The following is a 14,621-nucleotide window of genomic DNA, read 5'->3' as shown; positions in this document are numbered from 1 at the left end:
CCCTATGCTGCCTGTGTGTGCCATACTCTGCCTGCCCTACCCTGCCTGTGTGTGCCATACTCTGCCTGCCCTATGCTGCCTGTGTGTGCCATACTCTGCCTTCCCTACCCTGCCTGTGTGTGCCATACTCTGCCTGCCCTACCCTGCCTGTGTATGCCATACTCTGCCTGCCCTACCCTGCCTGTGTGTGCCATACTCTGCCTGCCCTATGCTGCCTATGTGTGCCATACTCCGCCTGCCCTATGCTTCCTGTGTGTGCCATACTCTGCCTGCCCTACCCTGCCTGTGTGTGCCATACTCTGCCTGTCCTATGCTGCCTGTGGGTGGTGAACGTGGCAGGGTTTTGTTCTGGGAGTTTGTTAGCATTTGAAAATATTCATTATATGGTCCCTAAGATGTGTAATTATGTGCTGGGGGTTGCTGTGCTATCCACAGGGGAGGAGGAGGCATATGGATTTAAGGTTGTGTATTAATATGACATAATATAATTCTTTCACATATGAATGAAGGGTGATATCCCTACAGTGAGCAACAACGCACCGACCATTTGGGGTTTTGCTGCACTACCACCATTAATGTGGGTTTAGTCTTAAAAGCTCTTTTGATAACATGGGTGTGGTTTTAAGTGGGTGCGGTTTAAAAAGGGGGAGTGGTCAAACTGACTTACGTTATCGGCCCTCTACTGCGTTGGCCAGAAAAATTCCGGCCCTTGATACCACAGAAGTTGGGCAGCACTGCTGTAGGGGGTTAATAGATCACATTATTTGTGTTCTCCTACATAACTTCACCAGAGTTTTTTATTCACAGGCAATAAATTGCCTTTTGACTGTGATTTCTGAATAATCAGTATGAGTAAAAATCATATATAGCCAAATGCAGTCCTCTACAAATATGTAAAGTGAGTTAAATAAATTGGTCAGTTTATGGCTGGCTTTTCATAGGAGAGAGCTGTAAAAGTAATTTCCAGCCATTATAGTAAAATGCTTGTCTAAGGCAAGGACAAATACCTGCCCTCTTCCCCATTGGCCTAGAAATAACCAAACTCATGCACTTTTAAATTTCAATAGAATACAACTTTATTGACATCATAGCATAGCAGAATTAGATTAAGATAAGGAAACATTAAATATACTTTTAATATAATAATACATAGTTAACATAATAAAAATGACCTTATACACAAGTCCCTAGCAGTGACAGAATACATGTATATATGGGTACACAGGGTTATCGTATTTGCTTGCTAGCTCCAACAATTAATCTACCTCCCAGAAATCTTGGGGAGTAAACTTAAACATCACCTTAATACCAACTAAATGCCTAACCATGTAACTGCAGTGACAACCCCTTAAGTCCCTAACTATTTTTCCAAAGCTTGCTGCTTTCCATTCACAATGTCTGACCTATTTGTATTCCATACCCTGGCTACACTTGTGACACCTAAGACAACTGGCTAAAACAAAGGGGAGGGGTTGGGCCATGTTTTCTTAACCTAAAATGGCTGACCTACCTAAAATTCTCTTTCCCACAATACCTCACTCTTCACCCTCTTTGTTACATAACTATAAATTTAATCCCTCTCTCGCAGTATTGTCCTGCCTTTTCAAGAGCCATTCCTGCTGCACATGAGCATCTTGGGGCTATTTACACTATATTTGGTTATCTAATAGTGGACAGAGTCAACAGATTCTATAAACTCATGTATGGGCCAGTAAATAATTTTTGTGTAGACATAGGGAGATTCCCCACTGATCATATTCTCTCCCAATAGATATTGGGAGGCAGCTAACTTGTGGGGAAACAACCTTGCATATGACTGGTGGCTAGTGCATTTACTTGTGGTTTATTTAGGGAGTAACGTACCCCCTATTGTAAAATAGAAAGGTATTAGAAAGCCAAATGGCTCATTTACAGTGTGCAAAAAAGGCCATAATTGGCCATTTTTTTTTGTACAATAGCCCCAGTAGAGGGCCAAAGTCACATTAAGGGTTGGCTCCGCTTTTATCCACCTGCATTTTGTTGGCAGGTGGAGAGAAGAGGATCCACTCTCTTCCAAAGTTCCATGTAGCTGCACTGATGGGTACAGCTTCAGCCTGAGTGCACCTACATGGAGAGGAATGCAAATTTGTGCGAAAAAGCCTGCTTTCGCATTTTTAAGCCTATCTCTGCTTCGTTTAGCTGTGTCAGTGCAGCTACACAGAGCTGAGGAAGAGAGTAGGTCCGCTTCTTTTTGCCTGTCTACAAAACGCAGGCGGAGTGAAGCAAAGCCAGTGCATATGGCTTTGACCTAGCTGTTTTAGAAGTATCTGGCCCAGTGCAATTTTTAGCGAATTGGAGCAATTAGGGTTCCTTACTTTTAAATTAACAAGTTGTGCCATATTTCTAGCTTTGCCCCTTGTGACTCTTACAATTGTCCAAAGGAACCATGCAAATACCAACCATGCCTGCTGTTGCAAATGAGCTCCTATGTGTTTTCCTAAAGGGACCTAAGTAAAAATGCACTATTGATTGGTGGGGACCAAGGCTGGTCTTCTCACTTCTCTTAGACCAAAATATCATCTTCATTTTATACCACTGCTTTGTTTTAGAACAACATCAACATATACAATTCCAGAAGAACAGGTTCCTGGAACTGTAGTTGCGACTGTAACTGCTGTGGATCCAGATACTGATGGCTTCATTAATACCCTTCTTTACAGCATCAATACACCAACAGAATACTTCACAATAAATCAGTGTAAGATATGTATTTCTGTGCTACTAGTGAGTCATTTTCTTATGTAAATATGAAATCTTTGGGATATGTCTGTGGTAATAAGTCAAATCAACTGGACTTGCTTTGTTCTTCTCAATTCCGAAAGCCTTTCAGATTAATATAAGTAATGAGGATTTGGGCTGGTTAGACTGTTGGGATGAAACTGCCATGTTTTAGCTCTGATGCTGCTAATTCAAAAACAGAGTAATCTCGGGAGTTAGACTAGAGCAGGGGTGTCGAACTTAATCACATAAAGGGGCCGAAATCTAAAACACAGGTTAGTCGCAAGCCATATTTTTTATTAATATACTTAGTAGGATATTAAGGGGTATATTTATCACAATGTGTAAAAAGTGGAGTAAGACATTAATGGTGATGTTGCTCATAGCAGCCAATAGATGCTTTGCTTCTGTTGAAATCTGATTACTGATTAGATGCCTTGGGCAACATTACTGGTAATGCTTCACTCCATTTTTTACACAGCATGATAAATATGCCCCTTAGTCTTAGTTACTATGTGAGGAAAATGGAAATTGATCAGGCTGGATGGTCAGACACACTCACCAAGGGCCACATAAAACAGCCAGGTGGGCCGGATTTGGCCCCCGGGCCTTGTGTTTGACATATATGGACTAGAGTATACTCCCTCCCATGGAAAGAAAAGCTTAATTGGTAGATACAGATACATAAAGAGAGAGGCATCTTTTAGAGGTTGCAGAGCTACAATCACATTCCTATTCCAGCAGCAGAAATGGTAGGGGCAGTAGTGGAAGCAGACACAGACGAAACCAAGCCACAGGGGAGCCCAGACCTAGGGGTCTGCTTCCTCTATAACTTTAAAGAATCCCCCCAACCGGGGACCAGGGAACGCAAACGGGTAGGAAGTGGGGGAGTTGCCGGGTGTAGGGGTTTCAGTGTGTGTCAGGCCCCTTAAGAGATGTTTTTGCAGGGGGGCCCATCACCCTGTATTTATGCCTCTGGATAGGGGATGTATTTGCTTGTACTTGAAACTTCTGTACAGCATTAATTTAAGAATCTATCTGCCACACACTAATTTGAGCTGCACATTTTCAATTTAAAAATCACCTATTGCACATATCTGTCCTATTCTTCCAACTTTATTATATCAAAAAGTTTATAAGGTAAGGTGCTTTGCAATAATCTTTTTTTGACTTTTAGTGACTGGTGTGATCCAAATTGCCATGCTCATAGATCGTGATGCTGTCCCATTACGGCTGCACCCCAACATAACTCTGGAAATCAAAGTGCAGGACAGTCCAAGTGGTGGTCATTCAAATACAACCCTTCTTACATTCATTATTGAGGATCTGAATGATAACCCACCTACATGTGTACAATATGCATACAGGTATTTTTTTCTATCAATTGAGGCCAATTAATCAAGTAGACAAAGTATAAATAGTTATTCTAGAAAAGAAGACAATTTGTGTTAACCAGTATGATTTATCTGACAGTTCTGCTGCACCCCCTTCCCCCCAGTCTTATGCCCCTAACTGCAATCTGTCTTAAATGACAAGGAAAGTGTTATACACTTGGGGTGTCAGTATTTTAGGAATCGCTGGGTTCCTGTTCTCTTTTTTATTTTATTTTATTTATTGAAGCAGATATATTTTATTAATTAATAGCATGTCAAATGTATGGTATGTATGTGCATGGTATATTGGTACAAATCTGCTATCATCTCTGCATCTTGTTTAAATTCTTTATGTAAGTTTTTTATTTATTGCTTTTTTTAGTTATGGGGGGGTAAGAGAGAATTAAGAATAATAAAATACTGTATACATAGTTTGTCAGTTGCAAATGTTGTATAATGTATTTGCAGGTGTACATTAGATATTAATTGTATTAGCCTGAAACAGAAACCATAAACACAAGCAGTTACAACCCTTCTGAACCAATTTGCATGTTGTTAAAATTGCATAATTTAAATGCCTTGTCTAGATTTATTATAATCTATGAGAATAACTGAGTATCCCTGTCAATAGAGCCATTTAATACCTTGCACCAAGCTTCTTAAAGGGACAGCGAAGCTTGCAGCATTTTTCATAGCCCTTATTTCTTCATACCTACTTATCTCCTCCATAAAGTTGTACCATTCTATCAGGAAAGCTGGTTCAAGGGGCTTCCATTGCCTAGGAATTAAGACTTTAGCAACTTTATCATAAATAGGAGTCATTTGTTATAGATTACTTTATGAATTATAGTATTATAGTGTAAGGTTACTAGTTGGAAGGTCAGCCAGGGTGTGTATTTGGGTTATAGACTGTATTTTATGAAAAATGGCTCCTATTGGCTTTAAAAGTACACTGGAACATGGTACTTTTCATCAAACACCGCACTGCCATCTTCCAGCATTTTCCATAGATCCTATATGGCGGTACTGTACTGTCACATGTGCAGTGTGGTCAAATTTCCCATGTCACTATACTGCTTATTTGCAAATGTACTGTACTGCACATGTGAACTTGACAGCTGCAAGGGATCCTTGGGCAATGTTAGGAGGCAGCAAATAAGGAATTAATAATCGTGGCATCAGGTTGACTTATACACTGATACCAAGGTTGCAGTTCCTGTTTAGCTATCCTGTTTAAAAGAAGCCTAATTGAGGTGTTAATTATAGTAGAGGGGTGATATTCTACACTGTAGTCAAGTCCTACAACTCTTACTGCCCTATGCGAACCCCTCTTGTGAGCAGGCCCTCTGATACTATGTTTATTCTGTAACCCTTGTTGGTTACGGTATTGTAAGACCCTATTATAAATCAATGTAAAGCCCTTCATAACTTGCTGATGATGAAGGACCTTCAGTGGATTTAACTTTCCTGGTAATATGTCTTGATCCTGGGGGATGCCTGCAACTGTAAATAAAAATTGTTTATGCTTGAATTTAACACAACATTAGACATGGTTTGTCTCAACACGATAGCCCACTGTTTGGCATATTTTTAAAGGGAAACAGGTTACCCTAAGTAGAAAACTAAATTTATGTGGAGTTTACATTTGTAAACAGAATAAAAAAAAAACATTGTTTTAATGCATTGAGTGCAGAACACAATGTGCCTTTTTGTTGCTTCTTTACATTAATTGCTTACAGACCACTGACTGTACTATAAGACTATTCTTTAACTAAAAGAAATTACTTTGTTTTTTTGTATGCTTAAATATATAGTATTTACTACCACAGCTGTGTTAGACATCTGAAGGTCCATCATCATCAGTAACTTATGCAGCGCTTTTTACTTGATTTCATCCCAGATTTACCCCTCATCTCACCAAGTCACCTGCAGAAACAGCTAGTCACATCTGAATTTTCCTTATTTTCCCTCTCACCACTATTGAAACGCACTGAAAAGGCACTTCAAAATAAAGCCTCTTGCCGGGGGCAGAGGGGTAATGTCTATGACACACACATACTTGTGCCTGCATGTTCTGTACTCGACACAGCTTTCTATGCTGTGTAGGGGAAAGTCCCAGTAGAGTTGCACAGGAATTAGATGGGCTGGAAGTTTAAATGTCACCCATCAAATCACTGTGTGGCTATATTGGGACTTTCCCCTAAATAGTCTGGAAAGCTGTGTTGAGTACAGAACATACATGCACAGGAGCTCCTATTCTCCCATCTGAGGCCTGCTGCTCACTGACAGCAGGTGAGCCTGGCAAATTAAGTAAGTTTAGCTTGGCCGGACCCCCCTTTGAGAAAAGGTTTGTGACTGGGGTGGGGGGCCCCTGAGGTGACAGCCCCAGTCGTCCCTAAACACCCCAGTCTGGTGGTTGTTACCATTTAAAATAATCTTTCTGTCATATAAGAAAGAGTGGGCAATTATTTGTGGTGTTGCATAAGCAGTTTTTTTTTTAAATCTTTCTTTTGATAATCTGCTTGTTTTTGTTTTCCTAGCATTGCTGTACCTGAGACTGAACCACTAAATACCCTTCTGATAAATCTATCACAGGACTGCAACGATATTGATGTTCAGCCCCCCAACAACCTTTTTAATTTCACTGGAATTGCTGGACTTGGAAGCAATCAGAGATTTCAGCTTAGTTCCTCTGGATCTATAGTTGTTAGTAACTTTTTCATTTTTGCTTTTGAGTGAACATGGTGGCTGTTACAAGGGGAAAAATTATCATCTTGTACATACTGGACTTTTACAAATTGCTGATAAATATAAAAAATCTGTGTGGTGATTGGTCAATCCAGTTTTTCCATTTAGGCCCATGTGAGTGGCCAGATTGAACTAAAATCAGACCACTGATATTTCCTTGTTGCTTAACAAAGCACACAATCCTCAGTTGACAGTTGACTGTGGATGTTGTGAACTGTTGTTAAACAGCTACTGAATCCCCATTCTATTAGCTGTCACTGCTGTAGAAAAGTTAAAAAGTTACTCTCATTATTATCTTATTATTTTCTCAGCTCATTGGGGATCTAAACTTTGAAGACCCAAACAATTTGGCTGTTGGAAATGAATACAGTTTGACTGTGGCAGTACAGGACATTGCAAGTCCTTACTATACCAGTAAGTATTGTGAAAATATAATGAACACAATGAAAATATCATGGTAGTTAACAATGTCCCTTTCAATATGGGACAAATAAAAATATAAATAGAAACTGAAAGATGGCTTTCCCTTGGACTTGAGTGCACTTGACCTCTCTACACTAGCAAAGAGGCCCCCCTGGCCCTGCTTGAATGCTGAAACATTTTGAGCGGGGGTGAGAAGGCCATCATTGTTTTGGTGGCTGCCTCAGTGTGGTAGAGGGGGCTAAAATGCCCCTGAGTATACACACAGCTGATTTTTGCTCAGACACACTGAAGTATGCATGATGCCTACAAAATCTACTCTGTGTATGCTAACAGGCAGATCCTATGCACACAGACAGCGAGCAGAGAAAATGACCCATGTGTCTTTAACCTTAAAGGGATATTGACACCAGAAATTAAACCTTTTTTGTCTTTGCATGCTATTTGTAATTTTGCCTTAGAAGAATTTGTTTTACTTTTTCTACCTGATCCCCTGTGTTCCTCTATGAGGGGGCGTGATAGGGAGTGAGTTGGCACCACAATGACTTATGCATCACCACCTTGACTGGTGCTTATTAGATATCAGTAGGGCTGGTCAGAAAATCCTTTTAATTGAATTGGCCTGCAGATGAGGTATGTGACTGATGGACTCAGAGGCCCACATCTAGTCTAATTTTTGGCTTGACAACCAAACTATTGCAGCTGCCAGATTTGGCCTACTGCTTGGTTGTCCAGACTGGGTGCAGATCTGTTCATTAGTGACTTTGCTGAACAAACTAATCTTTTTGTGTAATGCTGGTTTTACAGCATCACTGCAATCAAACTTTAATGGCTACTTCCACAAGAGACCAGAAGAACAAACCTTTTGGCTTAAAGAATGTTGCAAATTATTAACCCATTTCTTACTCATGTTTGTTCTTCTTTAAAGAGGCAATTTCGGCTATTTGCCGAAATCACCTGCGCAGCGCGTGCCATCCCACCGGCGACTTACATTTTCGCTAGTGGGATGGTAGTTCGGGGAGATTAGTCGCCCGTGACAAGGGAGATTTGTTGCAGGCAACTAATCTCCCCGTGTGCTAGAGCCCTAAGACACAGTGGCCACATGATCATGACCAGTGTCAAATGCTCACTTGGATTTATCAGTGTATAAATAATGCATCTTTCAAATGTGGGGAAAATACTAACCAAAGCCCAAAAAGGGTCAGTAAGGTGCCTTTCTAAGTGACAACAGAAGATGCCCTACAAATTTCTCTTTCCTCTGTAATTTTCAGAGTATATCTATGTATATGTGAAGACAATACCAGTCAATGAATATCCTCCTGTTTTCAACAGTTCTTCCTATGTGTTCAATGTGTCAGAACTCTCCCCACGTGAGTAATAAAGGATTAGAAACATTTAGTACATGTGTACATTCTATAAACATAGTGACTCCTGTGTCTGTTATGTGTGTTCATACAACTGACTCTTCTTGCAGATTCTGTGCATTACTTATCTGTTCTCTGGGTTTTTGGCAAAAATTCCTAAGGGGTCATTTACAATCCCCCTGCAGAATGTATTTTGAATGGAGCATTGCCTGCATTAGGCAGCACTCTGCTAAATAGGAAGAGGTGGGAAGCCACATAGGTGAACTTTTTAGGCCCTTAGAGCTCCTGCACTTGCGCTCCCTGGGTCAAGAATGCTCCCTCTTATCTTCTCCCATATCCCTCATATAGTATGATATTTTTTGTGATCTTTCTCCATGAGGACCATTTGCAAATGATATTATAATATCACTTACTACATTATTCTAAAAGTTAATTTTAAGGCGGACTACACCTTTTCAAATTCATTGCCTGGGAAGCTTTCATTCCCTGAGGGCAACTCAACCAAAATTACTGGATCCTGCAGCAAAATCATTTTACATCCCAAATACTTTAAGATGCCTACATGTTTCACAAATATACATATATTTAATGATCCATGAAGGATGCCGGGAGTAGTAACCCATAGCAACCAATAAGATGTTTTCTTTTAAACAGGTGACCAGTAATGCTACCTCCTGATTGGTTGCTATAAGTTACTGCTCCTTGGCAAGCCTATCATCAAAGCAATGCAGTCTATTTGATAGTCTAGTTATATACCAGAAACAGATAGGTATAGGACTGGTATTTTTTTTGTGTAGCGAGTGCATGAAAGCAAAGCTGTTGCTAAAGATTTTGTGTGTATTGTATTTAAACAAAAACTGTTATCTTTTTTTTAGCTGGAAGTAAAATTGGGCAAGTTTATGCAACTGACGCAGACTACCCCTATATTGGTATTACATACTCTATAGTAGCTGGTGGCAGTACACTGGGTGCTACCAATATATTCTGGATAGATTCCAACACAGGGAACCTGCAGCTCGTTAATTATGCAGATTATGAGACCACACCACAATATGTATTTACTGTACAAGCTACAGATCCAGGATCAAAGACTTCAACAGCATCTGTGAGTAACAAAATGTTATATGGAGTGAATATTCTGCATATAAAATGCAGTACTAATTAGAGATGTAGCGAACCTCACAAAAATAGTTCGCGAACCCGTTCGCGAACTTCTGCCAAAAAGTGCGAACTTTGCAAACCCCATAGACTTCAATGGGAAGGCGAACTTTAAAACCTAGAAAAGCCATTTCTGGCCAGGAAACTGATTTTAACGTTTTTTTAAAGGGTGCCACGACCTGGACAGTGGCATGCAGGAGGGGGATCAAGGGCAAAAATTTCTCTGAAAAATACGTTGTTGACACAGCGTTGCGTTTTGTGCTGTAAAGGGCAGAAATCACACTACATTTCTAAACTTGTGTAATAAACTGCTTTTACAAGGACTATTGGGTTACAGCAGATGAGATCAGCAGGACAGCTGTCCCCAGCAGCTACATACAGAGCAGTAGAAAGTAGATCACTAGTCAGCAAAGCTACCTAAACTGTCCCTCAAACCCCTGCACAGCTCTCTCCCTATGCTAACTCATCAAGAACACACAGGCAGAATGTAAAATGGCTGCTGGGCTTCGGTTTATATATGGAAGGGAGTGGTCCGGGGGTGGTCCAGGAGGGAGAGCTGCCTGATTGGCTGCCATGTATCTGCTGGCTCTGGGGTGAGAGGTCAAAATTTGGCTCCAGCTAAGGCGAACCCAAAATTGCGAACATCGCTAAAAGTTCGAGAAACTTGCGAACACCCGATTTTCGTGCGAATTAGTTCGCTGGCGAACAGTTCGCTACATCTCTAGTACTAATCTGAAACATTTATCTGGAAAATAATATACTGGTATCACATATTTATTTATTGCATGCATTATTATTTAATTTAGGTTACAGTGAATATTTTGGAAGCTAATGATGACAAACCAATCTGTCTGCCAAATTACTACTCACTGGCTGTCCCGGTGAATCAGGCTGTAGGAACAAATATTCAGAATTTTAAGCTGACATGTACCGATCGTGATAGTGGTCCCACCTCATTCCGATACTTCATTAATTCAGGTACTTAGGAAACTGTTTAAATATAGCATGCATTAATATAAAACTACATTCTCATAAGCATGAAAACATTTTCTGTATTTAAATATTTTACCTAATATTAATTAATTATAAAATACTATACTGGTATGCAGAAAAGATCAACATCTACAAACTAATTGCCCTATTCTTTATATATAAGAAAGAACAGAGGAGACAATGACTACCCAGTACCTAAACATGCCAAGTACTGCAACATAGCCACAAATAGTAAAAAAAAATCCATTGCTATAAGGCAGGAATTTATTCTTTGATATGTTCCGAAAATTGTTTCAATTGAGAAATAAAGCCCCCCACCCAAGACTTCCTCCAACTCCTGTGTACCTGCTTTAAAAATTTAGATTTGCAGCAGGGTTGACAGGCGCTAATGCATCTCATGTCCCTTTGAATTCTCCACTGTGTTGTTTTAGCATAGGTGCAATCTGACTGGTTGCTATAGGTAACTGCATTGGTGCAATTTAGCACCTAGCATACAACAGAATCCAAAGATGCTGAGATGCATCAGTGCCTGCCAACCCTGCTGTGCAACTCTGAATTTTTAAAGCAGGTACACAAAGGAGTTGGAGGGAGTCTTGGTTGGGTGGGGGGGGGCTTTCTTTCTTCATTAAAACAATTTCCTAAATGGCCTGGCCCTTAGATCCCAGCTATCTTTACAGACAGTGCCACAGCACTATTACATTCTTAAAAAGGCTTGGCACCACAATTATACCCCAGATTATTTATGTGTTTGATTTACAGGCAATATAAACAATCATTTTACTTTCTCACCGGACGCGGGCTCCAATATCACAAGCCTTGTGTTGGCAAATCCATTTGATTACGCATCTGGCGGTGACACCACTTGGAACTACAATCTGATGGTTTATATAACTGATGACAATTTACTATCTAATGCAGCAAGAGCGACAGGTCTCATTCAGACTGGGACAGTGTCTTTATATATCAGTGTTTATGTTCCTGGACTCACCACCCATACGACTACTACAACAGTAAGTGGGTTGGGGGAAGGAATGGCTGTGTTTAAGCCACGTGTAGTTTACTAAAATATGCATTGGGACTTGATGTAAGGGAATGCTTATAAATACACAATATGTTAGAAATAAGCTGTGCTATCCTATTTTACTTATAATCAGTTCAGTTCCTGTTGATGACTTCTGGATCCTTGTGACCTTGAGTTCCCGAGTCACAGGCAGTATATTTATCATTTCAGCTCTGGGACACTGTATCTGCATAGGTTAGTGCTAGGTACAGTTAGCCCTATATTATCATGCATAATGTATTTAATAGTATTCAGTTATCATATCAGTATAATTTTGTAGAACTGCAATGTTCCACACCTTTGGCAGTTTAATGACACCTAGAAGCATGAGACTGGAGACCCCTGGACTCATGTTGTTGACTCCCCTATCCACTGGCACTCACTTTTCTTCTTTTGGCTGCATAGATATAATAATACCCATTGAAAATTATTTTCTATCAACCTGTAGGACATGTAAAATACTTTTACTAAAGTGTATCTATATGTAATCAAAGGGAGATTTTTGATTGTAATGTTTTGTATACTTTGGCCATATCACTAACTTAGCATGCTGTTTCTTTATTGCCTTAAAGGAGAATGCAAGTCAAAATTTAAAAAGCATACTGCCCAATAGTCCTCCTATTGTTTAGTTAAATCACCACACTTTTGGCTCACCTAATCAAATATTTACTCAGTCACACTTACTTCACATTTTCTAGAACAGGCAGCCATCTCTAAAAAGGTATTCTCCCTTCCTTTCCCTCCTTGCTTCATACTGCACATGTGTTTCATTCCCATCCCCCCCCCTCCCCTCTGCCAGATCCGCTTCTGATTGGCTGGTGGGCATGTGTAGCTCAGAACAGGAGACAGGATCAAGTTACACACATGCTCAGAGAATAGGAAGGCTGCCGCTGGCACCTACAGGAAGGGAAGAGAGATTTCAGTGATATCACTGGAGTCTTCACACTGCTGTAGGCTGCCAGCACCATATCTCAGAGAAGCAAGCAGGGATCAGGGAATTTAGATATGCAGTAAGTACTTAAAAAAAGAACGCCTTTAGACTTACTTTTAATTTAACCTTGTATTTATACTGTACTAGTAATATGTAAGGATAATATTAGTTACATAGTTACATAGGGTTGAAAAAAGACCAGTGTCCATCAAGTTCAACCCATCCAAGTAAACCCAGCACACCTAACCCACACCTACCAATCTATACACTCACATACATAATACCTTAGTGACTTGAAATTCCCTGTGTTATTCACATTATGCAAGTTATAAAGTCCAAGAATGAATAATGCAAAATGTATGTACACATACGTTGCTGGGTGCACATCTTAGGAGTAGTGCATGGTTAATAATAATTTTATACATGTTTCATAAGTTTTATTATAAGACACTTTGCCTCATACAGCCAATACGCCTGTAAGGCTCTGAATTCACAGGAGTTAAAACATGGTCTTGCTGAGTAATGCCCTGTAATATATGTATGTTCTGTATATTGTTTAGCTTTTCTTTACCACAACATTACATGCACCAATTATCTAGAACACTGAAAAAAGCAAGTGACACACACATTTATCTGTTTATTTGTATATTTTAGCCCCAGAACGTGTATGTAACCCAGACTCTGAATGTCTATGCTGCTACAGCCTGGTATGTGCCTTTTGTGATCACACTTGGCAGTCTTCTTCTTCTTGGCCTCCTTGGCTTTCTTATTTACCTACTTGCAAAATACTGCCCGTGCAGAGGGAGCCCACAACCGGATACTGAAATGCTGTGAGTATGGCAAAGGCTAAGTATATGGTTTCCATACCAAAATTCCAAATATTGCAGAAGCACCTGCTGCACTTACTGAGGGGTCATTGGGTGATTGCTAACTGCAGAGCTTCCCTATTACCTTGCCCAGTGAGTCATTTGGGGATTAATATTGGTAACATTACTAATGTGTGAGTATATACCCAACAATAAAATTCAAAATTTGTAAAGATTTGAACCCAAAAAATCAGAAAAGAGCTCAAGTGACTTGAAACCCATACAGAAGACATCAGAGAAATATTCAATATATTAACTTTTCCAGTAGGTTAATTAAGTAGAATTTGACATGAAAAAAAAAAAACAAAAAACAACTTTTGAAACCCCAGACATTACATTGTACAGAAGTGTTTGCTGTAAAGCAAACCATGATACACTGTGGAGCATATTTATCAAATAGAAACTAGAGTTCACTACATATCACGGAGCTAAATTTTACCTTTGACACCTCACATATATGGAATGCTTAAGGGCAGTGATCCCCAACCAGTGGCTCATGAGCAACATGTTGCTCCCCAACCCGTTGGGTGTTGCTCTCAGTGCCCCCAAACCAGGTAGTTATTTTTGAATTCCTGACTTGGGGGCAAGTTTCAGTTGAATACAAACAATTTACTACCAAATAAAGCCTCCTGTAAGCTGATAGTGTGCATAGAGGCTACCTAATAGCCAGTCTTAGCCTCTATTTGGTAACGCCATGAACTTTTATGATGCACAAAGTTATTCACTTTTGTCTACTTAGCAATTAACATGTAGTTTAGTTACTGAATTGGAATCATGTAATCAAGTAACAGTAAACCTTGTACACTTTTTTTTATATTATTATACCACATTTATGCTCTCTCTTTTTTGTTTTTTTTCAGGATCCCTCCAGGTACATGTGGATTTATGCAGACTTTTGAAGATTAATTCCGTTTTGCCCCTGCAGATATATTTTTTTACAGCAACAGACCT

At 39.8% G+C, this 14,621-nt stretch overlaps 1 protein-coding gene across 1 annotated transcript in view; it reads left to right on the top strand.

Moving 5' to 3' along the window:
• The window catches only part of cdhr3 (cadherin related family member 3), a 42,765-nt gene that overhangs the window by 23,180 nt on the left and 4,964 nt on the right, over window positions 1-14,621 (top strand). Inside the window, exons 8-17 of the mRNA XM_002933109.5 lie at window positions 2,589-2,737; window positions 3,935-4,124; window positions 6,671-6,836; window positions 7,190-7,292; window positions 8,570-8,668; window positions 9,538-9,767; window positions 10,627-10,798; window positions 11,573-11,823; window positions 13,459-13,634; window positions 14,531-14,541. Coding sequence (XP_002933155.2) covers window positions 2,589-2,737; window positions 3,935-4,124; window positions 6,671-6,836; window positions 7,190-7,292; window positions 8,570-8,668; window positions 9,538-9,767; window positions 10,627-10,798; window positions 11,573-11,823; window positions 13,459-13,634; window positions 14,531-14,541 — 1,547 coding nt within the window. The remainder of the gene's footprint in view (window positions 1-2,588; window positions 2,738-3,934; window positions 4,125-6,670; window positions 6,837-7,189; window positions 7,293-8,569; window positions 8,669-9,537; window positions 9,768-10,626; window positions 10,799-11,572; window positions 11,824-13,458; window positions 13,635-14,530; window positions 14,542-14,621) is intronic.

This window comes from Xenopus tropicalis, chromosome 3, assembly GCF_000004195.4.
Source record: "Xenopus tropicalis strain Nigerian chromosome 3, UCB_Xtro_10.0, whole genome shotgun sequence".
Classification (NCBI taxonomy): Eukaryota; Metazoa; Chordata; class Amphibia; order Anura; family Pipidae; genus Xenopus; species Xenopus tropicalis.
Note: the sequence above shows the minus strand (reverse complement) of the source record. Positions and strands in the feature narration are given on the sequence as shown.